Source organism: Mesoplodon mirus (assembly GCF_964341445.2).
Source record: "Mesoplodon mirus genome assembly, chromosome: 15".
Classification (NCBI taxonomy): domain Eukaryota; kingdom Metazoa; phylum Chordata; class Mammalia; order Artiodactyla; family Ziphiidae; genus Mesoplodon; species Mesoplodon mirus.
In genome coordinates this window covers 35,379,070-35,405,036 of record NC_138991.1, presented here as the reverse complement: position 1 = coordinate 35,405,036, position 25,967 = coordinate 35,379,070, and the positions used below count along the sequence as shown (strand labels likewise).

The 25,967-nt window shown below is 54.3% G+C and overlaps 1 protein-coding gene across 15 annotated transcripts in view; it reads right to left on the bottom strand.

Annotated features, from left to right (window-relative positions):
* CUX1 (cut like homeobox 1) overlaps positions 1–25,967 on the bottom strand; it is a 374,351-nt gene that overhangs the window by 4,563 nt on the left and 343,821 nt on the right. For 11 of the 15 annotated variants that reach the window (XM_082644032.1, XM_082644034.1, XM_082644031.1 and 8 more), the window contains one exon: positions 21,659–22,460. In XM_082644032.1, the coding sequence (XP_082500158.1) occupies positions 21,758–22,460 (703 nt within the window). In that variant the 3' untranslated portion in view covers positions 21,659–21,757. Of the gene's footprint in view, positions 1–296; positions 414–3,313; positions 3,427–4,142; positions 4,210–4,946; positions 5,075–21,658; positions 22,461–25,967 lie in introns of those variants that run through there. The other 4 variants (XM_082644027.1, XM_082644026.1, XM_082644025.1 and 1 more) reach the window with 1 other exon arrangement.

Genomic DNA, 25,967 nt, shown 5'->3' with positions numbered 1-25,967 from the left:
TGACTCCTGTGGGCCTGAGTCCTGTGAACCCTGCCTCTTGCTGGGCCTCACCACCTCCTGGCTGGTTCTGATGAACGAACCTCCATAAGGGCTCCACTGTGGGAGGCTCTCCCCAGCCTAGGGAGGACAGCTGGCAGGCCGAGGGGGTGGGGGGGTCGGATGCCCTCTGAGGGCCCCCAGGCCCAGTATTGCCTAGCAGGTCACTTCCCCGAGCCCTCCCGCCTGGATATGCCCGGACCACCTCTCTCCCTTGTCTGGTACACCTGGGGCTGAACTTGTGGAGGGAGGGCACTTACCCGGCCAGGGTAGCTCTGCAGGAACTTGATCTTCTCGAAGAGCTTGATGTTGTCAGCGCGCAGGCTGTCCAACTCACTCTGCAGGGCTTGGATGGTGTGCTGCGCCAGGCGGTTCTCCTGGGGGCAGGCAGGTGGGCGGGTGGGCAGGTGGGCAGGGCCAGTGGTGTAAGACGTGTGGGGAGAGGCCTCTGTGCTGGCACAGGTCCTGCTCTGTCTACCTGGAACCCCTGCTTGGCCTGGGGCCATGTCCTTGACCTGCCAGCCTCTGCTCAAAGCTGCCTGCTTTGGGGAGACCCTGCACCAGGCAGAAGTCACAGTTCTTGGATCACTTTCTTCATGTTGTTTGTTTATGGTATTATCAGCTTAAAAATTATTATCAAGATATAATTCATATAACATAAACATCACCATTTTAATGTGTACAATTCAGTTTTTTTTTTTTTTTGGTATATTCACAGTGTTATGTAACCATCCCCACTATTTAATTCCAGAATATCTCTATCACCCCAATAAGAAACCCCACACCCGTCATCAATCACTTCCCATCCCCTCCTCCCCCAGCCCCCGGCAACCACTAACCTACTTCCTGTTTCTATGGATTTGCCTGCTCTGGACATTTTGTATAAACGGAACCATACAATACGTGATGTTAATGTTTGCCAATCTAGGGGCAAAGTGAAATGTGAACTCATTTTCCAACTTATTAAAATGCTTAAATAGGTGTTTTCTTCACACTGCGAAATATTCAAAAGGACAAGAAAAGTCCATGGTAGTCTGGCAGTTCCTCAAAAATTTAAAAATAAAATTACCATATGATCCAGCAACTCCACTCTGGGCATATACCCCAAAGAACTGAAGGCAGGGACTTTGAGATAATTCGCCTGCCCATGTTCATAGCAGCATTATTCACAATAGCTAAAAAGGTGGAAGCAACCCAAGTGTCCATGGAAAGATGAAAAGATAAACAAAATGTGGTCCATCAATACAATGGAATATTATTCAGCCTGAAAAAGGAAGGAAGTTCTGACACATGCTATGACATGGATGACCCTGGAGGACATTATGCTGAGTGAAATAAGCTAGTCACAAAAAGACAAATGGTCTATGATTCCACCTATATGAGATGGCGAGAATAGTCAAATTCATAGAGTCAGGGTAGAATGGTGGTTACAGGAGGACAGGGGGATGGAAATGGGGAGTGAGTGTTTAATGGATACAGTTTGGGATGTTGAAGAAGTTCTGGGAATGGATGGTGGTGATTGTTGCCTAACAATGTGAATGTACTTAATGCCACTGAGCTGTACACTTAAAAATGGCTAAGATGGGGGCTTCCCTGGTGGCGCAGTGGTTGAGAGTCCGCCTGCCGATGCGGGTACGCGGGTTCGTGCCCCGGTCCGGGAGGATCCCACGTGCCACGGTGCGGCTGGGTCCGTGAGCCATGGCCGCTGAGCCTGCGCGTCTGGAGCCTGTGCTCAGCAACGGGAGAGGCCACAGCAGTGAGAGGTCCGCATACCAGAGGGGGGAAAAAATTGACCATCTTAACCATTTTTTTTTTTTTTTTTTTTTGCGGTACGCGGGCCTCTCACTGCTGTGGCCTCTCCCGTTGCTGAGCACAGGCTCCAGATGCGCAGGCTCAGCGGCCATGGCTCACGGACCCAGCCACACCACGGCACGTGGGATCCTCCCGGACCGGGGCACGAACCCGCGTCCCCGCATCGGCAGGCGGACTCTCAACCACTGCGCCACCAGGGAAGCCCTAAGATGGTAAATTTTAAGTGATGTGTCCTTTACCATGACTTAATACAAGTACATGGTAAAAAGTCTAGATTTTTAAAGCAAAACGTAGACTATTATAAATACTCTTTCCTCCCTATTTGATCTAATTTGAAGACCTTCTTTTAAGGGCTGTCTAGCCTTCCACAGTGACTGTCCCCTGTCCCTCAGTGGCGTGTGGGTATTCCCTGTCCACTGTCCATGAAGGCAGCTGTGAGGGGAGCAGTCCTGACGGTCCTTCATTTGAAGCCTCTTGCTCCAGAGCCCACATCACAGAGGGTCCCACTGGATCTGGTCCACCCTTGTCACTGGACCAGCACTGGGCCTGGCCCGCAGTGGGTGTTCAGCGAATGTCTCCCTCCCCAGGACCTCAGCCTGGAAACGCCATGGGGGAAGCTGTGGGTGTGGAGAGCAAGAGTCTAAACATTTCACCAACCACTCAAGCCGTGACTCTTTGAGAAGACGGAAATCTTCTTGACTCCTCTTTCTACTGGGAGAGTGAGCGGGGGACCTGGGCTGGCTCTGTGGGATGCAGGGGGTGGGGGGTGGGTTGGGGGGGCAGTGGTCTGCAGAGTCCCTAAGGAGGCACTGCGTGTGAAAGACCCACGTGCAGTCGGACTATCACCTTTGCAGACCAGACTGCCCCTTTCCCTATGGGGCTCCTCCAGGAGGGCCACCAGCTGGGTGCTTAGCAGCCAGCAAGCTCTCTCAGACCCCACAGAGCTCCTGGCCATCTGTACGCTGTTCCTCTTCATAGGGTTCAAAGACTCTCTTCCCTGGGACCTGCCCCTGCTAACTCCCACCTGATTGAGATGTTTCTTCCTGGACGATGGTAACCACCCCCAAATCATCTTCCTGGGCCAGGCTTCTGTCCTGAACTGGCTGCCTGAGTGACCTTCTTACCATCCATCCTGGCAGTGTTGGTCCCCTGCTTAAACCCTTTGGTGGCGCCCCAGCCTGGCACTAGGGACCTTGCCTGGCAACTCTCTGTTTTGTCCCTGCACTCCCTTCTGGCTCCTTGGCCCCATGTTTCCACTCACTCCTTTACCTTGAGTGTCTAAATCTTCTTTCAAAGCCCAGCGTGGCATCACCTCCTCTAGGAAGCCCTCCCTGATTGCACAGAACAAATCTAATCCCACTGAGGTTTATGGTCTGTGACACATCTTTCTCCCCCAAGCCTGTGTGTCCTCTACAGTGTCCTCATGAGGTCCAAGGAGTGTAGGGGAGAGAAGGATGTGACTCACAGCCTCCAGCTCCTGGTTCCGGGCCCGGAAGCGCTCCCTCTGGCTGGAGATGATGGAGAGCAGCGAGTCCACCTGGCCCTCGGGGAGGGTGCTGCTGGCTGGTGCTGAGGGTCCTAGGAGGGAGGGGACAGTGGCTTGGAGTAGCGGGAGGCACAGCCCAGCTGTGGGCCCTCAGGTCACCAGCCCCGAGGGAGTTCTGGCTAAGTGCCATGGGGTGGAAGCCACAAGGTGCTGAGAGGTCGGGGAAGGGGGAGAGGGGCCAGGGTAGCAGCAAGGGGTGGGGTATGAGAATAGGGGCCTTGGGAGGGGGGTGTCCCTGAGGTGGGCCCCTCCTGCCTGCACTGTCTGAGGGCCAGGCCCCAGTGACCCTCCCCTTGTTCTATACTTGGATCTGAGACCCTTACATCTGTCAGACTGGGGCCCCACTTCCTGGGGAAAGCAAAGGGACACTGAAGGGACTGGGTACCCCCTACCACCGCCACCATGTCCTGGCCCAGCAGCCCCGGGTTCTGGCCTCGACACCCAAGGAGGCACCTCCCCTCCAGCCCTCTGGCTGCATCTCAGGGCTGAGGCCTCCCCAGGGAGCCAACGCCCACCAGCCTTCGACGGCCTCTGGCAGGGCCAATGGGGTCAGGGTCCCATGGTGGGGGGGTGAGGCCTAGAAGGGCAAGTGGGGGGCTCACCCCCTCTTTTAGGTTTCTGCTGGATTGCTGGCGTCGAGGCCTGACCTTCTTTGTGGGAGGAGAGTGCTCTTTAGGGCCCATGGCCCAGGCCGTACCACCTCTTTTCCCTTCCTGCCCTGCCCATCACTGCCTAGGCCCCTCCTCACCATAGAACAGGGCGGTGGCCTCCTTGATGGGCTCGGGGATCTTCTCCAGGCCAAGCTCGGCTGCGCCCTGCAGGTGAGAGGAAGAAGTCAGGGAGGTGCCTCCACACTGGGCATTGAGCACAGCCTTCAAGGAGGCCAAGCAAATAGGGGGCAAGGAGCAGGTGGGGCGGTCTGGAGGCAGGGGCTGGGCACAGCGGTGGCAGGACCTAAGAGGATGCCTCGTGTGGGCCACTGAAGATAAGGCTGGGCCCCAGGTTCACCCCAAGGCCAGAGCTCAGCGGTGGGGTTCACACCGGGCCTTTTGGCCCTGATGGGCGTCAGAGGCCAGGCGAACTAGGCCCTGCCAGCCAGCCTGCTGTGTGGCCCTGGGCAGCCCAGCTTCTCTCCCTGAGCCCCATTTTTTCATCTGTAAAACGAGGTGCGTGATGTGATGACCTCTAAGGGTCCTTAGGGCTCCAGCCTTCCCTGATCTCGGGGCCTCAGGTCCTCTAGCTGTGAGATGGGTGGATAATCCCGGCCTTGCTTCTGCCCAGAGCTCCCAGGGCAGAGGTCCAAGCCAGTGCCCGGACACACGGGGCTTTGTGTCCTTTGCCCTGTGGCTGGGCATCCCCAATTGGGCCTTTGTGGTGAAGTGAGCAGACAAAACCCAGAGGCTGTAGGTGACAGCCCCTGTGGGGCTTGGGGCAGGGCAGGTGGACACCAGCTGCCTGAGGAATGGGCTGGCTTACTTGGAAAGCTGGTATTCAGTGAGGCTGAGAGAGCCCTGGGCAGGTGGTGAGGGGGCAGGGTCGGGGGTGGGCTCACCTCGGCCTCCGGTCGCTGGATGGACTGGATGGTGCTGAGGTCCTGCTCCAAGCGGGCAATCAGGTCCCTCTGCTCAGCTGCTGTGGCCATGACCTCCGTGACGTGGACCTGCAGCTCTGCACAGCGCCCTGTGCCAAAGGAAGACGTGGCCGTCAGAGGCAGGCTGGTGGGACCCGCGGTGCTCTCCCCGCTCTGTGCCTCCCAGCCCACAGCCTGTGCCCCTGCCCGAGGGGCCAGCATTAGCCCAGCTGGCAGGGGTTGGGCACTCCTGGCATGAGCTGCTCATGGAATTCTCTGAGTAGGGGAAGGGGCCCATGTCAAAGATTTAGGAGCAACGGGCAGCCCCCTCCCCGGCTCCGCTGTGACCAGCCCCTCTCCCTCTCCAGGCCTCACTGCTTCCGGCAAGCAGGGCAAGGAAGCTGAACCCAATGAGCCCCAAGTTTCTTCCAGGGCTGATGCCCTGGGATAATGACCAGAGAGATGCCGCGGCGGGTAGGAGTGGGGAGAAAGGTAAGGGAGGTGCAGTGGGGGGCAGGCCGGCCTCCCCCAGACCGAGCAGGGGCCGGGGGAGTGAGGGCTCCCACTGACACCAGACTTGCTCGGCCCCTCCGCCAACACGCTTCAGCGCAGCGTTAGGGATGGAGCAGCTCCCCCACGACTCCCTTGGCCCACAGCCCCGTCCCTCTCTCCTAGCCCGGTGCCAGGTGTCGTCTTTACAACAAAGCAAATCCAAAATAATTCTGTGTGGGGACTTTCCTGCCTTTTTGGAGGGTGGGAGATGTTGCCGAGGCTCCCAGCACAGTCCCCGTGGGTGCCTTCAGCTGCCGTCGGCAGGGAGGACAGCAGTGGCCTGGTAGCTGGGCAGACCCGAGTTTGAGGTCTGGCCCTACTTCTGGTTGGCTGTGTGACGCTGGGCAGCGACTTGCCCTGCCTGGGCCTCATTTATAAAATGGCGACAGTAAACCCTGCTCAGAGCCGCAGAGAGGGTAGCTGAGGCTTGAGGCCGGAGGCCTGGAGTGCTGTGCTTCGGGGTAGACTGTGTAGCCACCAGGGGGCACTGTTGCCTCAGAAATGCCCCAAGGCCTCAGGCTGTGGGCAGTGCCAGGAGAATGGCACCAGGCCCTCCTGGGCAGACTCACCCCCACCTGCTCCGTCTCGTGGGTGCCTGCTGCACACCCAGCCCTTTACACACCTCACGACAGTCTCATCAGTCAGATCAGATGATTTCCATTTTACAGATGGAGGAACCGAGGCTTCCCGGCCTGGGACCGTGCAGACCCCAGGTGTGCACCGCCGACTATGTCTAAGCCCTCCCCACATCAGGGTCTCCATTGCTTCAGGCTCTGAGTGGATTTCTTCCGTCAGACACCACTGAGCTCCTTCTGTACCTGGCGGGTAGGTGGTGTCGGCCGAAGTGAGGGTCCAGGGTGGGGCTGGGGAAAGAGGCTGGACCCGAAGGCAAGGCTGGGGTATGGAGGAGGACCGTGGGTGGCAGGGTTGGGGTCTGGCCTTCAGCCTGCAGGCCCTGGGTGGCCTCCAGGAGCTTTAAGTAGACCCCAGAGGGGAGAGGCCCAGAGCGGCCCCCCAAGTGTCATCACCCGCTGGCCTGGGAGACGGGGCCTTGGTGAGCATCACACACGCACAGGAGGAAGGTGGACGGGAGTCATGGTGAGGTGTATGTAGGGAGAGGGCATCATTATTAATGTTAAAAAATTAAAAAAAAAATTTTTTTTTCCACTGTGCCACACAGCATGTGGGATCTTAGCTCCCTGACCAGGGATCGAACCCACGCCCCCTGCAGTGGAAGCAGGGAGTCCTAACCACTGGACCGCCGGGGAAGTCCTGAGGGCATCACTATTAGAGGTGAAGGGCCTGGGCTGAGGGAGGGGACAGGTTCAGTTCTGGGCACCGGGCGTCCAAAGGGACAGCCACAAAGAGGAGCATGTCCAAAAACGGCTCTGGGTGGACAGACCCCGCCCGGGGATGAGCGGAGGGCGTGGAGCCCAGAGAGGGCGCAGGTGGGCAGCCTCCCACCTTGAGGGGTGAAGGCCCCGGGGACAGAAGGGACAGGGTGGAGGTCGGGGAGCCCGTGGAGAAGTGGCCTGCTGCTCAGTCCCGGGAGGTGTGCGTGCAGCGTTGTTCTGAGGGGACCCAAGCACGGCACAAACGTTGGCTAAAATGTCAGTGAGACGATTCCTCGGCAGGCCCCTGGGTAAGGAGCGGCTTGCAGCTCCAGGAGCCGTCCGTGGGCAGGGGGGAGATGAGGGGACATCCAGGCCGGGTTCCCTGCGCGTCTGTGCCTGTGTCTGGTGCTGGGGGTGGGTGGGTACCCAGGTCCCTGCCCGTGCACACGTGACACTCTGTGCGCGTGTGAGAGCCCTGCCAGCAAGCCCTCTGTGCTAGGCTGCCCCAGCCAGTGGGCGCCAGGCCACTCGGTTAAGCTGGTCTGGAGGGCCTGCCTCAGCCACTGCTGCAGAAGCTCCCAGGCAGCGGGTGAGCCACTGAGGAGACCTCCGGGAGTGCACGGCTGAGTGCTGGCGGTGGCTGTTCCCCAAGAAGTGGCTCTGGGTGAAGCTGAGGGCTGGCTGGCGTGCCCTCACGGCTCGCGTGGAGGTAGCTGCCTGTGGGGCACCGGGAAGAAGCCGGGCAAAGGCAGGGCAGTGGAGGTGATGGGGCAAGGCTGCGGGAAGGCCCTGGGTGGGACCCGCCACCCCTCACTTCCTTCCGTCTCCTCTGCTGGGGGTGGGAACACGCAGACCGAGATTTGGGATCACGTCTCTGGGTGGCCACTTGGTGTCAAGGGAGGGTGCTGAGCTAGAGTCTGGCCGACCTGGGCTTGAATTCGAGCCCTGGGGCAAGGCAGTAGAAGGCCCTGGAAAGAGTCGTGACCCCCATTTTTGCGGAGAACCCAGGAGGGTAGGCCTGTGCTTGGAAGTAGCCACCCAGATGGGGAAGGGGCGAGCCGCTGGGTGGTTGGGCTATGGCAAGTCTGAAGTGCCAGTGGAATGGCTAAGGGGACATGTATGGTGGGGAGCGGGACCCACAGGCTGCAGATGCAGGCTGCGGAGACCTCCGGGTCCTGGGGTGACTGAGTGCCCCGCAGCAGACATGGATGCCCAGAGCGTGCTGGGTGAGAATGGCCAGAACTTCTGGGGATGCTGACCTTTTCAGGAGCGTCCCGGAAAAGACCCGGAGAAGAGGTAGCAGGCAGCCGGGGGGAGATCAGGAGGAAGCGCTAAGACACCACGTTGAATAGGAGACGTCAGTGAGTGAGGAGGGGTCACGGGGGTCTCAAGAAAGGCTGGAGCGTTCGGGCAAGGTAGTGGCGGAGGTGGGGAGAAGCAGGGGTGTAGAGGTGGGGACAAGCCCGCTCTGGACAGATGCCAGATGGGGGGGCGGCATCCTCAAGAGAGGGGTTTTTCAGGAGGATGCTGCAGGATGGAGTATCTGCAACCCGGGGAAAAGCCTGTGCGGAGAGAGAGGCTGCGTCTTGGAGGGGGAGGGGCAACCGAGGGATGAGCGTGGGGCTTGGGGCTGGGGCGGTGGAGAGAGACCCCTCGCCTCTGAAAGGTGGCCCATGTCAGGTGGGTCTGAGACAGTCCCCCTCCCTTTATGAAGCTTTATGGGACCTCGTCCTTCTGGGAGAATCCGGGAAGGGCTTTCTAGGGGGTGTATTTCAATTTCACAGAGGGGAGAAAGAAAGCAAAGCAACGTCAAGGTCAAGACTTAAGGAGACAGGACTATGACTGCGGGTAAAGGCCTGATTTCTGACTGCAGGGCGATCAAATGCAGAAACGTAGCCCAATCGCGATCGGATGGTGTCACACCCAGGGCTTTCCCGAACACGGGGGACCCCTTTATTAAATCAGCCACCTGCGAACCAGGCGGGAGCCCTGGAGGGATCTGAGGGGAGGTGTGTCACTAGCACACCCGGCCCCTCCCCACCTCTGTGCCCGGGTGTCCCCACGGGTGGCCAGAGATGCCTCCCTGTGCCTGCAGATGCCAGCACCTCGCTCTGTGCGGCCTCAGCAAGTCTCCTCCGTGTCCTGCGGCCCTTGCTTCTTCCCACAAGCACGCAAGCACGTTATCCTCCCATCTGAAACGCACACCCTCCCATTCTCTTGACCCCACTGACCCCTCCAGCCAAACTCCCTGAAGAAGGTGCCTAGTCTCGAGTGTCCACTTCCGTAAACCCTCCCCGTCAGACTTGGACGCCCACTCCACCAACTGTCCTCGCCAAGGTCACTGATGACCTCACACCTCACTCCGTCCTCATTTCTCAGCCCTCATCTTACTGACCCATCAGCACCTGTTTCCAGGGCACTGTCCCGGGCCTCCTGCCCTGCTGGCAGCTCCTTCTCGGGTTCCTTTGCTGGTCCTTCTCCCCTCCAAGCTCTGAACGCTGCTGCACCCAGGGCGCCACCCCTGCACGCCTTTCTCTCTCCTCTCATTCACTCTGGCCACCTCGGGTGCCATTTATAAGCCGATGACCCTCCAGTGCATGTACGTCTCCAGTCTACTCCTTTCCCTGGGCTTATCCTCCACTTGGCTGTCTAAGTGACATCTCAAACTTAACGGGTCCGAATTGAAGCCTGATCCCCCCCCACCCCGCAATTGCTTCGCCCCAACAGGAGCCCCAGTCCCATGGCCCCAAGAGGCGGCATCCTCTGGGCTGAGAGGAGCAGAAGCAAGGCCATTCTTCAGTGGCTCAGACCAAACCCCTGGGGCCATACTTTGCCCTTCTCCAACACTCCTTACATCTCATCTGTCACATGTCCTGCTTTTGGCTTTCTCTTCCAGATAGATCCAGAATCCAATCAGTTTCACCACTGCCACCACCTGGTCCGGGTTGCAACCTCCCATCTGGATTGTGGCAACAGCCCCCCGCACTGGTCTCCCTTCCTCCACCCTCACCCCTACAATCTAGTCACAAAGCAACAGCCAGAGAGCCTTTTACACAGTAAGATCAGACCACCCTCTGTTCAAATCTTATAGGCCCCCCGCATCCCTCGGAGTAACAACAGCCAGAGCCCTACCAGGCCCCACCTGCCACGCCTCCCCCTTTGCCTCTCCGACCTCGTCACCTCCTGCCCCTCCCCTTGGTCACTGTGCTCCAGCTGTACTGGTTTCCAAGCACGTCTGTACCACAGGACCTTTGCACTTGCTGTTCCCTCTGCCTGAAATGTTCTTCCCTTGGGTGTCTGTATGGTTCATTCCCTCACCTCTGTCAAGACTCTGTCCACACGTTACCTTCTTAGTGAGGCCTACCCTGACCACCTATTTAAAACTTTAACCTCTCCACTTGCTCCTCCTGTCGCCTTGCCTTGTTTTTCTCCCATAACACTTAGCACCGTCTAAGTGGCCATTCACTTATTCATTTATTATGTCTATCATCTTCCTCCCCACACTAGAAGGTCAGCTCCTTGTTTGTCTCCGGCTATAACCCCAGCGCCCAGAGCAGTGATCCACAGTGAACCCTCAGTGTGCAATTCGCTGGCGGATTCCGCCCAGCAGAGAAGCACCATTTCTTCTAGGTGGGAGGTTGCACAGGGATCCCCAGGGCTGCAGGTCTCCCAGGTTGGGGCAGAGGTGGCTGGGCACAGGTGGCAGGAGCCTGGCAGGGCCAGCTGGCCTCTGCTGGACCCACCACCTGATAACTGCTCAGGCCTCACCCAGATCCCTCCAGGCTGTGCGCTGGCACTGGGCCTGCAGATCTGCCAGCACAGAGCCCCAGGGCGACCCTGCACCCCAATCAGTGAGTGCATACTTGCTGGGGGGCTCCAGGGGGTGAGGGGCACTTCCTCCCTGGCTGGGGCCCCCTCACTCCAAGTATGGTTGCAGGCTCTCTCGGCTGCACCCGAATCCTTCTCGACATCAGAGAACAAGCATCACCTAGTGAAGCATCCCTCCAGACCTGGCTTTGTTCTTACCAACAGTACGGTCGTCCGCCTCCCGCCTCGCACGCCCTACCCCAGCGCCGCGGCTTCCTGCTCCACTGACCCGCCAGGTTGTCGCCCTTCTTCTGTGCACGTGCTGCCCCTCGATTTGGGTGTCCTCCCTGCCTGTCCATCACAAATGCCACCTCCCACGTCAAGGCCACTCTGGTGAAATCTGCTAGCCTTTTCCCAGGTGCCCACCAACATCACAACAGTTCTCCCCAGCCCTCTGGGTTCTCACCCTGGCTCCCCACACGTGGGCCTGCAAATTGCGTGTCCCCCAAATCCAGCATCTAGGACCATGGAGGAGATAGCAACACACCCCAAGGCAGCCACTTGAAAGCCCTTTTAAACACCAGCAGACCGGATTGCTGTGGACGACTCATGCACTTTAATAATTACATCATCGTGTCGCCTTACCCTGTATAAACCTGCAATTCCCCAGTGCATTAAATAAGGCACATAATTTTGCTCAGATCCACTTAACCAAAGAGAAAGGAGAAAGGCCGTGCACAGGGAGGCTGAATGCTCTGCCCCCGTGGGGACAGCATCCGACGGCAGTCAGAGCCTGAAATCTTGCTCGTTTTTCTGCCTCTGGAGCTGGCCGTTTACAAAAACAAGAGTCAGCCCTGCGAAACCATGTGCAACTGCAGTTCTGCTTAATTAAATCTCACGGCAAAAGCACTTGGGGAGATCTTCTGGGTAAAAAGAGTTTGTGCTAAGTGCTTTTTTTTTTTTTTACATTATATCTTTTAATTTAGTTAAAGGATCTTTAAAAAGTGGGGGTGTGCCTAAACTAGAAACAGAAAAGATTCCCAGTGAGGTTTAAGTTTCTCAGTGCCGAACTGGGAGAGCCTTACTGGTTTTAGGCCAACTTCTCCCATGGAGGGTGGGTGGGCAGACATTCGGGGACAGCTCTACACTTCCACACCCGAGTGACAGGTTGAGACAGGGGCTGCTGGAAGCCCCTAGCACTGGTGGGAGACTCTCCCTGCTCTGGGGTCTCCTATGGAGGGGAAATTGAGTCGCGTTTAGCTCACGCTTCTGTATCATGTGTGGGAGCTTCACATGCTGAAACCTACACATCAAGGCACAACGAACTAATATACCCCCCCCCCCGCCAGTCCTACATTGGTGAGGATGGCAATTCTTTTCCAATCCTGTAAATCTCAAGACGAGAAGCCTCCTCAGTCACGAGCACATGGACCACATAGCAGCCAACTCTGCAGGGCTCTCCCACCTCCAGCCCTGAGCGCTGGCTGGAGAGGCCCTTTCTCAGGAGCCCGATCATTCTGGAAGCCCACAAGACACGGTTCCCGCCTTCGTCTTCCCACCCATTCGCCTGCATTCACAGGTGCCCTGAGCTTGTCCTTCTTCACATCACAGGAGTCAGGGACGAAGCAAGAGACCCCACAGAGCAGGCTGAGGCCAGGCCGCCGGCGCCACACCCTACACAGTCGCCCACCATTCCTGGTCCTCACAGGCCTGTGAGACTCGCGACGGTGCCCCTATTTCACAGACAAGGAGGCGGGTGCCAGGAGGGCCAACACTTCAAAGGTACCCGAACGGTAAGGGCGACATAACAGTAAGCAGCGATGCAGGCCCTTACAGAGCACGTAGCGTGTGCCCAGACGGAGACCTGAGGACAGCAGGGCCTGCTGGTCCCCAGATCCCCACGCGTCCTATGCCCGGCCCAGGTTCCTGCCGACACCTGCCCCGACGCCACACGCCCCAGGAAGCACGGGAAGGCAATTATCGAGGTGCCCTTTGGACCCAAAATGAAAGTGTTTGCTGCTCCTCCTCAGGCCAGAGCCCTTTAAATAAAAACGACCCACACGTTCTTGTGTTTGTATAAAAGATATTTACTTCAATTATCACACCTACGGTGCTAGTGAATAATAATAATACATGGTGTGAGTTTCATACAGTGATATTGCTTCTCCATATCATATAGGGACCGTTGTACAGTGCTGAGAACAAACATCGTATGGCTAACCAAAGACAGAAGGGACAACGCCCGGGGGCCGACGGGTGCCTCCCCCCACCCCCATGCCAGGCGGATCAACTTTTGACTTACCGTGTTGAAAACAAATAGCAGAAATAAAATGTTACTAGAGATGGCTCACAGCAACACAACAGAGACCTTTCTCAAAGCTATTTGTACAAAAATGATGTGTTTTTTTTTGTTTTTTTGTTTTTTTTTGGTCAATTGGGTCATTGTGAGGATTAAAAAAAAAAGTCTGTGATTGTATGAACAAATGAGCTCTAAAAACATCTAAGACTTAGTGCATTACAGAAAATATAAAATACTGCTAAAATGTAAGACACCACAAGACACGGGGTGCGGTGGGGGTGGGAGCTGAGCTTATTAGGAGTCATCTGGAAGAGGCCCGCCGTGCGGCCGGCCGTCCTGTGCTGTGCTAGTTAGTAGTCTGGGCAGGAGCGTGGCCACCCGCTCTCATGGCAAGTAGTTTATTGCACAATTGCAAAGAGCTAGGTCTTACTCAGTGGAAAGGGACGTGGGGGACACCGCCTTTTCTTTTGCTTTTCCCCACTTTTATTTTATGACAAGCTATCCGCAAATGCTTTTGGAATTTTGAACGAATCCTCATGCCTCCCAAATGCACAGCATTTTCTGAGGGGGTCTCAGAGAGTGGGACATGAGATGCCCGTTTTTCCAAGGAGGCAGAAAACGGTTTGAGAGTGAGTGAGTGAGAGAGAGAGAGAGAGAGAGAGAGAGAGAAATGCATAGACTACTTGGAGGGAAATGAAAACCCTTTGGCGGGGGAGGGATGGGGGCCGTTATTTCATCAGAGGGCTTTCTTTCAAAGAGACGAGGACAGAAGCAGGACCCCAAATGATGTCAGAGGAGGGAAAAGTCATGGCACGGAGAGTGAGTCGGCGGTCGGTGGGCCCTCTGGGAGCCCCACCTTGGCCTCCACCACCAGTCCCACTGCACCCCAACACCTGATGAGCAAGCAACTGGGTGTCTTGTTGGCTGTGCCTCTAGCCACAGAAAGCTCTGCCCCTGGTCCAAACTTCCTCCACACTTGATCATGTGAGAGGGGATAAGGGACTCCACCCCACCCCCCTGGGGCGGGTCCTTAAGCCGCAGCCCGACTAAGAAACACGGTTGTTCCTCAAGAAGGTTCTGACCAACTTTGCAGGCAAGGAAAACAACAACAACAGAAACGAAAGCCAACCGAAACCTGTCAGCCCATGTGAGCCTTGCCGGAAACCTTTCTCACCCGAAGTCAGCCTCGACCAGGCCGCCGCACCCGCTCTGCCCGGGGCTCCTGAAACGTCATGAACCCAGAAGTCTGACCAGAGGCTCTAGGAGGCTTTGGGGAACCGAGCTTTGCATTTTCTAAGTCTCCTCTATAGCTCCTCATGCGAGTGTCCTTCAACCCGGCGTTTCCTTACATTGGTACATTTTTTGTTGTTGTTCATCAACTCTCTCATTTTGAAAAGTTAGACGTGTGGAGACCACCAGTGTTTGGGTGGCTGCCCTGGAGACAGACGTCTGATTCTGCTGGAGAAGCCCCCGCCGGCCCCCCTCCCCCTCCCCCCTCCCCCCCACCCCCCTCCACATCTCCCAGACCCTTGGGTTCTTCGGGGCCGGGGAGGGCAGGAGGCAGAAGACGGTAACCACTGGAGTGATAGCAAAAAGCATTTATGACAGCAACAACGACACAAAATAACAATATACTCCTGATAAGTACTTAAAGGATTAACCTAATAATAAATAGAAGAGGCTAGAAATAATTTTTTTTTTCTCAAGGAAACATCCTTTTATAATTATCCTCACGCACGCTGGCGGGTCAGTAGCAGTCAATCCATCTCAACAAGAAAAGGTTAAGTGCTGGAAGGGATAACTGTGGTCTCACACTGGGGAAGGTTCTCAGCTGCTGAGTCACAGACCCCCTCCACCCGCCCTGCCACCCAGCCAGAAGTTCTGGTGGGTGCCCGTGGGCCCTACACGCCTAGCTTGGCGGTCAGCAAGAGCTAAGCTGAGATGGGGGTGGGGGGATGCTGGGGAGGCCTGTTTTCCCTTCAGTTCATGAACACACGGAACTACAGTGGACAAACTTGTCCTCCTCCACAACCTGAATCGTCCTGGTCTAAAGCTTACTTTGAGTTCATTTGGTGTGCAATACGTTACCTCTTAAAAATGAAGAAAAATGATTTCTATTGCACAGAGCTTTTACACATAGTCATCTATTTAAGTGCTTTCTGTTTAAAGCAAACTAGGCAAAAAAAAAAAAAAAAAAAGAGAGAGAGAGAAAAGAACAAAAAAAGGAAAATGAAAAAAGGAGAAGGGAACCAGAAAACAAAAGCAGCCCCGTGCCACTTCAATGCATCTTGCTGACTGGTGTCTGGTTTCACCAACGGAAGTCCCAATGCTTCCGTACACACTGTGCTTCTGATTATTTTCCATAGGGATGTAGCCATGACATTGAGATATAAGGCACCTTTCCTTTCTGATCACAGAAAGCTTGATACATAGCATAATAGCATATTTTGTGGTAGAGATGAAAGCCTAAACACTACAGAAATTACAGTAACACAGACTCTACACTACTGGATAAGCTAAAATGATCCATGAAGAGCAACTCAAAGCTATTTTAAATGTTGAATAGCGGGGATGGGAAGTGCACATTTATGCCTAGCCTAATGTCTTTCTCTCACTAGCCTTTTTTTTTTTTAAGGTCCTTCACCTACAATGCCCAACTTTTAAAATTAGCATTTTGGAGGAGACTAGGCGCTTTGGAAATGTCTTGTTAAAGCTAAATGTCACTTCATCCAAAAATGAAAATGGGGAGGATGCCACTGACAACGTGGACACAATCTCTTTGGAGGGAAGGTGGTGACAGAAGGCCTGGGCTGGTGGGGGCAGTTCCTGCGATGGGACAGACGGTGGTGGTGGTGGTGGTGAACTGCATGTCCTTCTTCTTCCCTGACCAGGGATGAGGCTCCCAGGCTGCTAGGGCAGGGCAGACTCCAGGATAGGGCTCATTTTATGCTCAGCTCGGCACTGCCCACGCCCCTTCCTCTGCCACCTCGATCAGCCCCAAGTGCTCTGGCCTCAGTTTTCTGCACATCTCTAAGGGTCTCAAAGCCTTGATCTTTTTTGGAACTTTAACTGGCAACTTGCTTTCCCTTCTTTTCCCGGTAGTTTTCGTCTACCAAAAGGCAGCGAGGGATGGGAATGGGAATTAACAATGCCAAACTGGACCATCCTCTTAGCAAGCAGGTGTGCTGCTGGCCGGACCGACATTCAGTGCACTGGGGAAACAGACGTACGGCATGTTGGAGTCCCAGGCCACCACCTTGACACTTAGGGCAGGAGCTCTGCCTCGGGGGTCACGCCATCAAGGCCCAAACGAGACCGCAGCAGCAGCGGCGGTGGGGGGGGGGGGCTCTAAATGTAAGCTCCTCCCGGTAAGCGCTTCCAAGTTCCTTCCATCAGAACACTCTGGCCACCTCACCTAACCAGCAGCCCTGGGAGCTGGTTTTCTTCAGCACGGGGGCGGAAACTGGCCTATTCTTTGGGGAAGAAAGGGTCACGTGACTGAAGACTGGGCATGAGGGCTGGAGAAGGCCGTATTCTCTCCTGCCCTTCATAAGATTCCCAAGGAGGTCTCACAGAGGGGCTGAAACGATAACTGCCCAGCGCCAGAGACAGCAGAGCTCCCCGAGGCCAAGTGGGAATCCTGGGGAAGTGACCTCACGTGGCCATGGAGGGGCAGCCCAGGGCAAGGGAAATGGCTGTGACGGATCTTAACAGCTGAGCGGGAATGGACAGAGTGCAGAGGCAGGCCAAAGGCAAGGCCCTCTGAGGCCCGAGACGGCCCCTGCCTGCAAAGGAAACAGCTGTGAGAGCTTCAGGAACAGGTGGAAGCCAAGAGGACAGTCCCCGTGCCTCACAGAGAACAGCTGTCTGTCCGTGTTGTGCTCACAAGAGGGAAGCCGCCTGCCCACCAGGCCAAGATACACTCACGGACGCCACGCTTCTAGGTTTTCTCTTCCCGGATCCCACTTGCCTCACGTTTCTGAGGGGTGAGGGGTAAGATCGAGTGGGAGCATGGTTAGTGAGGTAGAAGGGGACAAATGAGTGTGACAACAAAGGACATCCAGGGAGGGAGCCACACCTCCAGGCTGAAGGGGCACGACCATCAGCCCACCACGCTCGCCAGGACCTCACCCTGCTCCACCCCCTCCATGCAGCTGGCTTACTGGCCTCAGAGAGGAGCAGCTTGGGACGGCTAAGGACAGACTCTTGTTTTCACAGGCCCGTCGAGAGGTGCCTGCCACAGTGCATTTAAGGCAAAGGCTACTGTCCCCAAGTTCAAGACCTAGTAAATCACCATCGCTGTTTCACTTTGTGCTCAGCCCTGAAGGACAGGCGTTATGCTCCCCCTGGCTCCTCTGCTATTTTCAGGGAGGTTTGTTTTCCTACAATCAGAGGAATGAAAAACATTGCATAGAAAGTCAGTAGAGTTCATTGATCACCCCTACATGTAAGGACATGAATTCAGGGAGAACAAAGAAATCCAGGCCAACTTTAGCCGGAAAGGCACCTGCCTGCGGACAGAGCTGTCCGGTGACTCTTGTCCCGACCTCTTAGGGCACGACTGCTGGGTGATCTGAGGATAGTTAGCTGATGCCAGAACTTGCGTACAGCCTGCCCTCTGCTTGGTCTGCTCAGGGCTGTGGGCTGATGTGGCCCCAGGCATGGAGGCATTCGGGTGTTTCCTTCCTCCTGGAGCTGGCGGCTGGGCCTGGGGCTGGCTGGGGAGGGTCTCTCACAGCCAGAGGGAGAACAGACGCACACTTAACCCAAAGCTCTGTTGTACTCTGGGTCTGGACCACCCACCAGCATATCTGGCTTTTAAATGGGGGGGAAACAAAGATGCCCACAGGAGGGAGATGAGCAGGGAGGCATTTGTGCTTTGGAAGTTCAGGGAAACCGTCCCAGGGAGGCCATGAACTCTCATCTTTTTGCCTGGGTCACTTTCCCAGACGTAGTGGCCGTGGCTTGAGAGTAGTCATATAAGTCAAGATCCTGGCATTTCCTGGAGACTTCTCTCCAGTCTGCTGACCGTAAGCCACCTTGTGTCATGATGTTCTTTGGGAAGGTAGGCTCTGAGGAAAACCGAGTTAGAGCTAGATGGCTGTGGTAATCCTTTCTAAAGAAGGGCGGTCTGGTAGACAGAGATCAGAGACAACCCTGCCTGATCCATAAGTTCAAGGGAAGAGGCCATCTGGGAGCCAGGTGGCGGGAGCGAGCGGGCACAGGGCTGGGACAGAACCCACACCCCTTCCACCTCAGACACCACAGGAGAACGTGGGCAGGAACGGGTCAAGAGGCTGGACGTGAACACTGACTGTACGCGGAGCCTCCACTTAGCCAGCTAAGTAATGGCAAAAACCTTAACTTATGAACACTGCCTTCAATTAACAAAAAGAAGCCATTTAAAATGGTATAATGGAGCTTGTAATTAAGTGTTAGTGTTTTATACGAAACCGTTTTCCCCAGGGGAGAGGTACAAATCAGCTTTTTAAACTGATGGAGCGTAAAGAGGAAGAGGTCGGCTGCCTGCGGGAGCTACTGCTTGGAACGCCAGCCAGCTGAAGGTAAAGCCCACGGAGAGGATGCTGTTCAAGGCACTTGAATATTGCTTCTCAAGATGAAAGATCAACCCTTGGACTCAAAATAAGGGGCGCAAAGAGGAGGGGGACACCCCCTCCCCTGCCCCGGTTTCTATTATTTAGTGGCAGCTCTTTAAAGTATTATAGTGACAGCTTAACACAAGAGATCATAGGGTTGGGATCGCAAACAAAAAAATAAAATAAAATAAATAGAGGAAAAAATACAAACATGGAACTGCAAGCAAAATTTAACCAACTGATTGTATCGAGCACCCAGATGTAAGCCTGGCAAAAAAGATAGAATGGAAATCAACAATAACCTAGTTTAAAAAAAAAACCAAAACAACAACAAAAATGACTAAATTGCCTGGAAGAGCCAAAGTGGCTGTTTTAGACGTTACTATTTGGCCACTAGGATGGACAGATTTATACTTTTTCAATTTCCTCAGATTTCACACCTTAGTAAATAACAGTCATGCCTTTAAAACGAAAATACTACCCTAGTATTCCCTGTTAACGCCCTGCTTTTCGTTCTAATGAAAATCAGGTATTTGGAGATTGAGCACACGTGACGACAAAATCCCTCCTCGAAGTTTTCGTGGAGAGGGCACCACAGTGCTGTCAGGGGCTCTGCTGCTTGCTGTCCTGAGGGTCACGAATGCAAACTCGCTCTTCTCACCGCACCTGGATTCAGCCAGATGTGAATCCGTTTTCCCCTTAAGCTCCTCCATGTTGAATTCTCTGCTCACCGAACCAGATTTCAAGTTCAGAGATGATATGCAACCATCAAAAGACAAACGGCCTGCCTCCCAGCCTCCTAGAGCCTTCTGCAAACTTCTTATTCATGAAAAGGCATTGTCTTTAGTGTAGTGACTCTTAAACTTGTGAAAACTTGAACTAAGTGCTGCAGTTGCAGGTTAAAAGACTGTAAATGAAATACATAATTTCTAAAACATCATGCAAGAAATGTGGTTTCACATCTTACAGTCAAAGTCCTACAAGTTAATTAATACAAGCACACTGAGGTGTAATAGCGGGAGCATACCTTTAAAATTAGAACTCCCTCCCACCCCCCCAAATCAAAAAAAGGTAATATTAATTAAACTTAAGAAATAATGAATGCACCATTAAAATGTCATCCAAAGATGTTGACCTAAGACAAAGGTTTCAATGATACACAATACGGTCAAAAAGGTTTCAATCAGTAATATACAGTATGACAACTACATCTTGTAAATTATACCCAATACTGCCGGCAGTCTATCCCTCTAAAGAATATTTGCCCCTCTCATCCCTTCCTAACAATCAGATAATAAAATACAGCACCTATAAATAAGCAAAAAAAAATATATATATATACCGAAATCATCTATTGTTAGTTTAAAGATATGGCAATAAAGGAGTCTAAATTAGCAAACTTGTAGAAGCCATAACTGATAAAACAGCTTATTGAAAAAAGGTGGCAGTAATGCACTCTATGTGTGCACAGGTACTTAAGAAAATACACAGACGTATAAAATTGCACACACGCACACACACACACTCTCATCCACCTCTGTTCTCACGCATATACACATAGACGACAGGAGGAATCAGAGACAAGTTAGACTTTTGATTTGTACTTAGACTGCCCTAAACTGTGCATAAAAGAACGTTCCAAGAGGCAAAATGAATGGAGGGCCAATGGTCTGGTCTGGAAGTGAAGAGCATCAGCGTTTTGGTGTGAGTTTGGGCCATCTCTATAGGGGTGGGAGCCGAGCCCAGACTACCACGTTCTCTCTTCTGCAGGGAAGGAAGGAGGCTTCCCACGACGTCAACAGTCATCAGTGCTTGTGGTGGGAAGAAAGGGAGGGAGAGAGAGAGAGAGAAAGAGAGAGAAAGAGAGAGAGAGAGAGAGAGAGAGAGAGAGAGAGAGAGAGAGAGAGAGAGCGTGCGCGCGCGAGCCCTGCCCAGGCCCAGGGAGCGGCGTCCCCTGGTGGGGCTCAGTCCATCAGGTGCCCGGGAGAGTTGTGTGAGGTGCGGTGCCTTCTGTGTCGTGGAAAGACTGCTGCCTACGAGGGGCCCTGTGTGGCCCCAGATCTGCCTGCGGCGACCTTCGCGGCCTACTCTTTCCTCCTTTCTTTCAACGCTCGTATGTGTGCAAGACGCACTAACACAGACGTAAGACACCATAAATTAAACAAAATGAACGGGTACATGCTACAGTTCTAACTTGTCTCCTACACCTCCGAGATATGAGGTCTGATCAGCGTGCTCTGCGGTTAGAGGTTAAAAAGCAGATTATAAAATACCTAGATTCGGATCTTTTCTTTTTGTCCTGATTTGGCCTAGAATGGAGTGTATTAAACAAACCCTGGTCAGCAAAAGCCCAGAGTCAGTTAAAGCTATGGATCAATGTGCACTACATGTCAGGATTCTATTCACGTACAAGAAAACACTACGTCAGCTACCACAAAATCAGATAAGTTTCCTGATGTGACTTTTCTTTTTGTTAAAAAATATGTGAAGTAAATGTGTTTTACTTTAATTCAAAGTTTCAAAGGAGAAGATTCTTTGCTTGAAAATATTTAGGAATCCAAACTAGTGTGTTTAGAGTCGGTTTGACTGTGCAATCTCTTAGTGGCAACTGAACAGCTACAAAAACTTTCTTTTTAAATTTTTCTGAAAAATCCCCCCCCCTTTTTTTCCTGGTTTAAGAAGACAATAGTGTATTATCGCTCTGAAGCCATTAGATGGCAGATAAAAAGCCCCCTTTTAATATGTGGGTTTGATTTTTTTTTTTTTTTTTAAAGCCCACACGAAAGAGGAGGGCGCAAGGCAAAGCTGTAAGAGTTATTCCAGAACCTGTGGAAATCACTTAGGGCAATAAAAAAAACACTTCAGGGTACAAAAAAGCTCGACTACACATTTCCGTTTTCTTCCTTGAAAACACGACATAGATTGGGCTTAATGCTCCTTTGTTTTCTATATGCACCTTGGCCTATGGCGATTTTGCCCTGTGGCCCGCAGGGCGGTAAGTGCGCAACAAGGTCCAGGCCGCGGAGTCGGCGCCCCCCACCTCCTGCCCGGCCTGGTTCGGCCCGGCTCGGCCAGACTCGGCTCGACTCGGCCCAGCTCGGCTCGACTAGGCCCAGCTCGGCCCGACTCGGCCCTGCCCGGTCAGGCGCGGCCCGGCTCGGCCAGACTCGGCCCGGCTCGGCGGGACGGGCGGGCGGCGCCCTCTCAGAATTCCCATTCGATGGGCTCCTCCCGGCTGGCGGCCTTCTCCAGGCGGTGGATTATGCTGTTCAAGTTTGCGGCCTTCTTCTTCCTCAAGGGGTTGTCTCGCGAGTCCCTGGCGCCCGCCGCCTCCGGGAGGCCGAAGAGGCTCTGCAGCGAGCTGGGCCTGCGGGCGGCCGCGGGCGCGCTGGTGCTTGGCAAAGCGGAACTCCTGTCGGCGCCGTCCCGGGCCCTGCACGGGCCCTCCCCTGGCGGGGCGGCTGAGGTAGCGGCGTCCTCCCCGGCCGCGGGCGCGGCGGCGGCGGGGTTTGGCACGGGCCCCGGGCCGTCCGCGGGGCCCTCGGGCGGCGGCGGCGGCGGCGGTGGCGCCCGGGGCCGGCTCTCGTCGGTGGCGGCGTCCGGGGCCGGGGTCCCCGAGGGCGGCGGCTCTGCCTTCTCCGCCGGCCGCGGCGCCTCCTCCCGCTCCTCCGGGGCCATGGCCGCCTCGGCCGGCCCTCCCTGAGACTTGGCGGCGGCCGCGGGGCCGCCCGACTCTTCGGCATCCGCGGCGCCCGGGCCCTCGGCGGCCTCCACGCCGTCGCAGCTGTCGCCCTCCGAGCTGGGCGCTGCCCGGCTGCTCCGGGCCGACGGCGAGTCGCTGGCCCCGGCCTGGCCCTGGCTCCCGGCCTGAATCTCTTCAATAAACAGTTCTCTGCGGATCCGAGACCTACGAGACACAAGCAGGGGGGCGCCATGAGAGGGCCGCCGCGCACGGGCGCTCTGCGCCCCTTCCCTTGCGGCCTGAGCCTCCTGCCATCTCCGCCCCGACGCCCTCTCTCCGTCCACCGCACTGCATCTCACACTCCCACCCGCGGGACAGCCGTTGAGGCCCCTGCGGGCCCCAGAGCGGAGCAGGGCCCGCTCCTGGGCCCTGCTTTAAAGCCGCCCCACCCTTCCCAGCCAGGAGCCAGCAAAGACCCCGCGGTTTCCTAAACTCGGTGCCTCTGTGTAACCTGTCCCTTGGCTGGCATGCCAGTCCCCTCTTCACAAGGATGGAGCGCCAGCGTTACTTATTTAATGGCACGGTTCCTCCACCTCCATGCCAGTCCACCTCCAACCAGGCTGTGAATGGCGAGGTCCCATTCTTAGCACACCCCAGGCCTAGCATGGTGCTTGGTGTACGGTGATAAAGGCCGACTGAATTCATACGTGGAAGGAGAGCATGAATGATAACCACTGCTTCCTCATCTGGACTTCGTGAGAGAGAACCAATTACTAGACGGTGCCCAAAGTGAAAATCTTCAGTGTCCCGCTCTGAGCCACGGGCCAGGCAGGGCCTCTGGTCAAGGCTGAGGCGGGATTCTGACAAATTAGGTATTTCAACTAACTCCCTCCTCTAAAAGAAAACCAGGAAAGGGTCATTTCTGATCAAGCAGGAAGGAGACCAAATAACGTGCTCCAACGCATCAAGCATGTTTTAATCAAGCTGAGTTCAGCCTGCGGTGGAAAGTGTGCTTCACTGTTTTGTGGGGTCTGAAGGAAACAGCTACAGAAGGGCCCTGGCCTTCCCTGTTTTGGAGCCCTTCGTGATGTCATGAAAGGGCTGTTGTTAAGTCTGTTTTGTTTTGTGTTGGAATTTCTCTTCCCATCATGCTCACAGTACTAGGCTCAGTCAGAAGGCTCCCTAGGTGTTTCTTCCGAAGAGCTGAAAGAGCCTCTGATCATGAGCCAGCTGTTAGTGGAGAAGCATCTTCAGGGAAATGAGCACCAAGCCCAGTGTCCTGCAGAAACTGGGACTGCAGAAAGCCCTGGGGTTAGGCATACACGAAGATATTTGCTACAGTGCATATAACTCAATAAAGGTCACATTTTTTGAGAACCCACAGTATGCCAGGTCCTGTGCTGCACGTAGGGAGGCTGGGGCCAGGGAGAATCCGGCTGTAGTTGAGTCCTGTATATCAGAACCCTGGTCATGGTTATCTGCTACATAGTTTTTTGCTCCACACATAGGGTGAGCTCTGACCCTTGTCCTGAAGATGATTCCTGAGCCAGAGCTACCCAGGTGAGATCCTGAAGGCCCCCAGAAGTTCCCAGGGATAACGGAAGACTTTCCTCCTTCCCTTGGGCTACGCTGGGAGCCCGTGAAATGGCAGCTCCCATAAACAGCTTCCTGGGCACTTTGCTGGGAGGGCGAACCTGCTCTTTACTGGCTTTTAAGCCCTTTGGCAGCCAGAAATACCCGTTGGGATGAACACCCAATCCCATTCCACCCTGGTTACGGAGGTGGGAGGCTAGGTGGGCAGCTGAGGGTTTGGTCCCATCCAGGCCACAGGCCCACCCTGGACTAACTCTGAGTCTCAGGGGCAGCCTGGCCCGGCTTGGAGAACAGGCTTTTTGGAACCAGGCAAACCTGGGTTTGAAATCTGGCTTGTCACTCACTAGCCAGGCAACTTGGGCAAGTTCCTTAACCTTTATGAGCTTCAGTTTCCTCAGCAGAAAGATATGGAGAATAGTGTCTTCCTTGCAGAGATGTTACAATTAAATATTAATGTATACTATAGGACACAAAGTAGACAAAAAAAAAAAGGAACTATTCTTCTGTTCTTACCATCTAGCTGCCTTTTCAATGACAAAGTCCCTGTTGTAAGTACTGAGGCTGAGACAGAAGGGCTGAGGGAGGAAAGGGACAACTTCATGCCCAGGGCCTGGGATCCAGGCTGCCACCCTCACTGGCTCGGCTAACGTGTGTAATAACCTTTCTCTGTAAAACGGGGCTGGCAGCAAGCACTGAATTCAACTGCTGATCAGAGGAAGTGATGAGATAACATCTACAAAGCTCTTGGCTCAGTGCCTGGCACATGTTATATGCTCAGCAGATACGAGACGTCATCCTTCTTAGCCTAGATTTGTCTCCATGTCCCTGAGAAAGATTATCTTCTGGTCTAGAAAGATCAGGTCCCAGAAGCAAATCTGCTTTTCAGACAAGTCATGCAAGGCTGACAGGATGCCATGGCTTTTAGGGCTTGGAAGAACTTCTTCTAATGGACCTGTTCTTCTCCAGGAGACCAGGTGTCCTGTGCTATGTTGTTCTGAAATTCCTGGGTAAATGGTCACCCTAGAGTACTTCTAATTTCCTTAGGGTGAAAGGATAAGAGGAAGTAAAGTTTTATTTTATTTTTTTGATGGGGGCAAAAATCGACCCCAAACATTACTAAGGGTTCCAGTGGCGCAGTAAAAAATAAATCAACTTATGTTTAACTACTGTGGAAAGAACCTAAGAAACTGCCCTCTTGTGTAGGAATTAAAACACGTTCAGTGCATGTGTGCTGAGTGCTACTGTGTGCTCGTCCTTGTGTGAAGCTCTGAGGGACGTACCAGGTAAGCTGGTCTGGACTAAGCATTTAAGGGAAAGAGCTAAAGCCACGGAGAGAGTGCTCGCTCAGTTGGAATCTCTGCTCTGCACTTCTCCTTTGGGTGACCTTAGGCAAAGGGACTTCAATTCTTTGGGCTTTCTGCCAGTTCTGAATGACCTGGTGTCGCTTCTCATCCAGCCTATTTTGTGGCTTATAAAATTCTTCTCTAGTTCAGTTCTTCTTTCAAGACTCTGCCATATCATACCTCTTCCAGGATATTCATCCCGATCTCTGCAGGTGAAACTCACCTCTGCCCTTGGTTATCCCACTTGACTTACCAGCCTGCTTTGTTGTGGAGTATGTTTGACAGAAAGCATTTATTGCTCATCCATCTACTCTAGGTCTGGACCTGAGCTCATGACTAGCTTTTGAGGTTCTACTGCTATTCTTCCCATCTCCCCCTTCTCTCTTTATAGCTGAATTTGCTTAAATGCTCAAGTGAGGCATCTCCACAATGACCAGCTGACCATCATGTGATGGCATTACTATGGTGGTCAGGAGGCCAGCTGGGAAACATGGAGAGCGCATGCCCTGGCCAGGAGGCAGTGACTGCCACTCAACTGAGGCCTGTAGGGGGATCTGGAAAAAAAAAAGGTGGCCCCAGCAGGGCCAGGGGAAATGGCTTTGGAGATGTTTCGTGCGACTGGTAGCACCTTTGCCCAGATGCTCAGCAATCTACAGCTTCCGGCACCCCTGTCCAGGGTTATGATTCTTGCATTAAAATGGACATAACTTGCAGAAGACTCAAAAGTACACATTCAAATGCACCTTTGTGTCTAGAAAGTGAAAGGAGGATTGTGTGACACCTGGCAAGGAGAGGC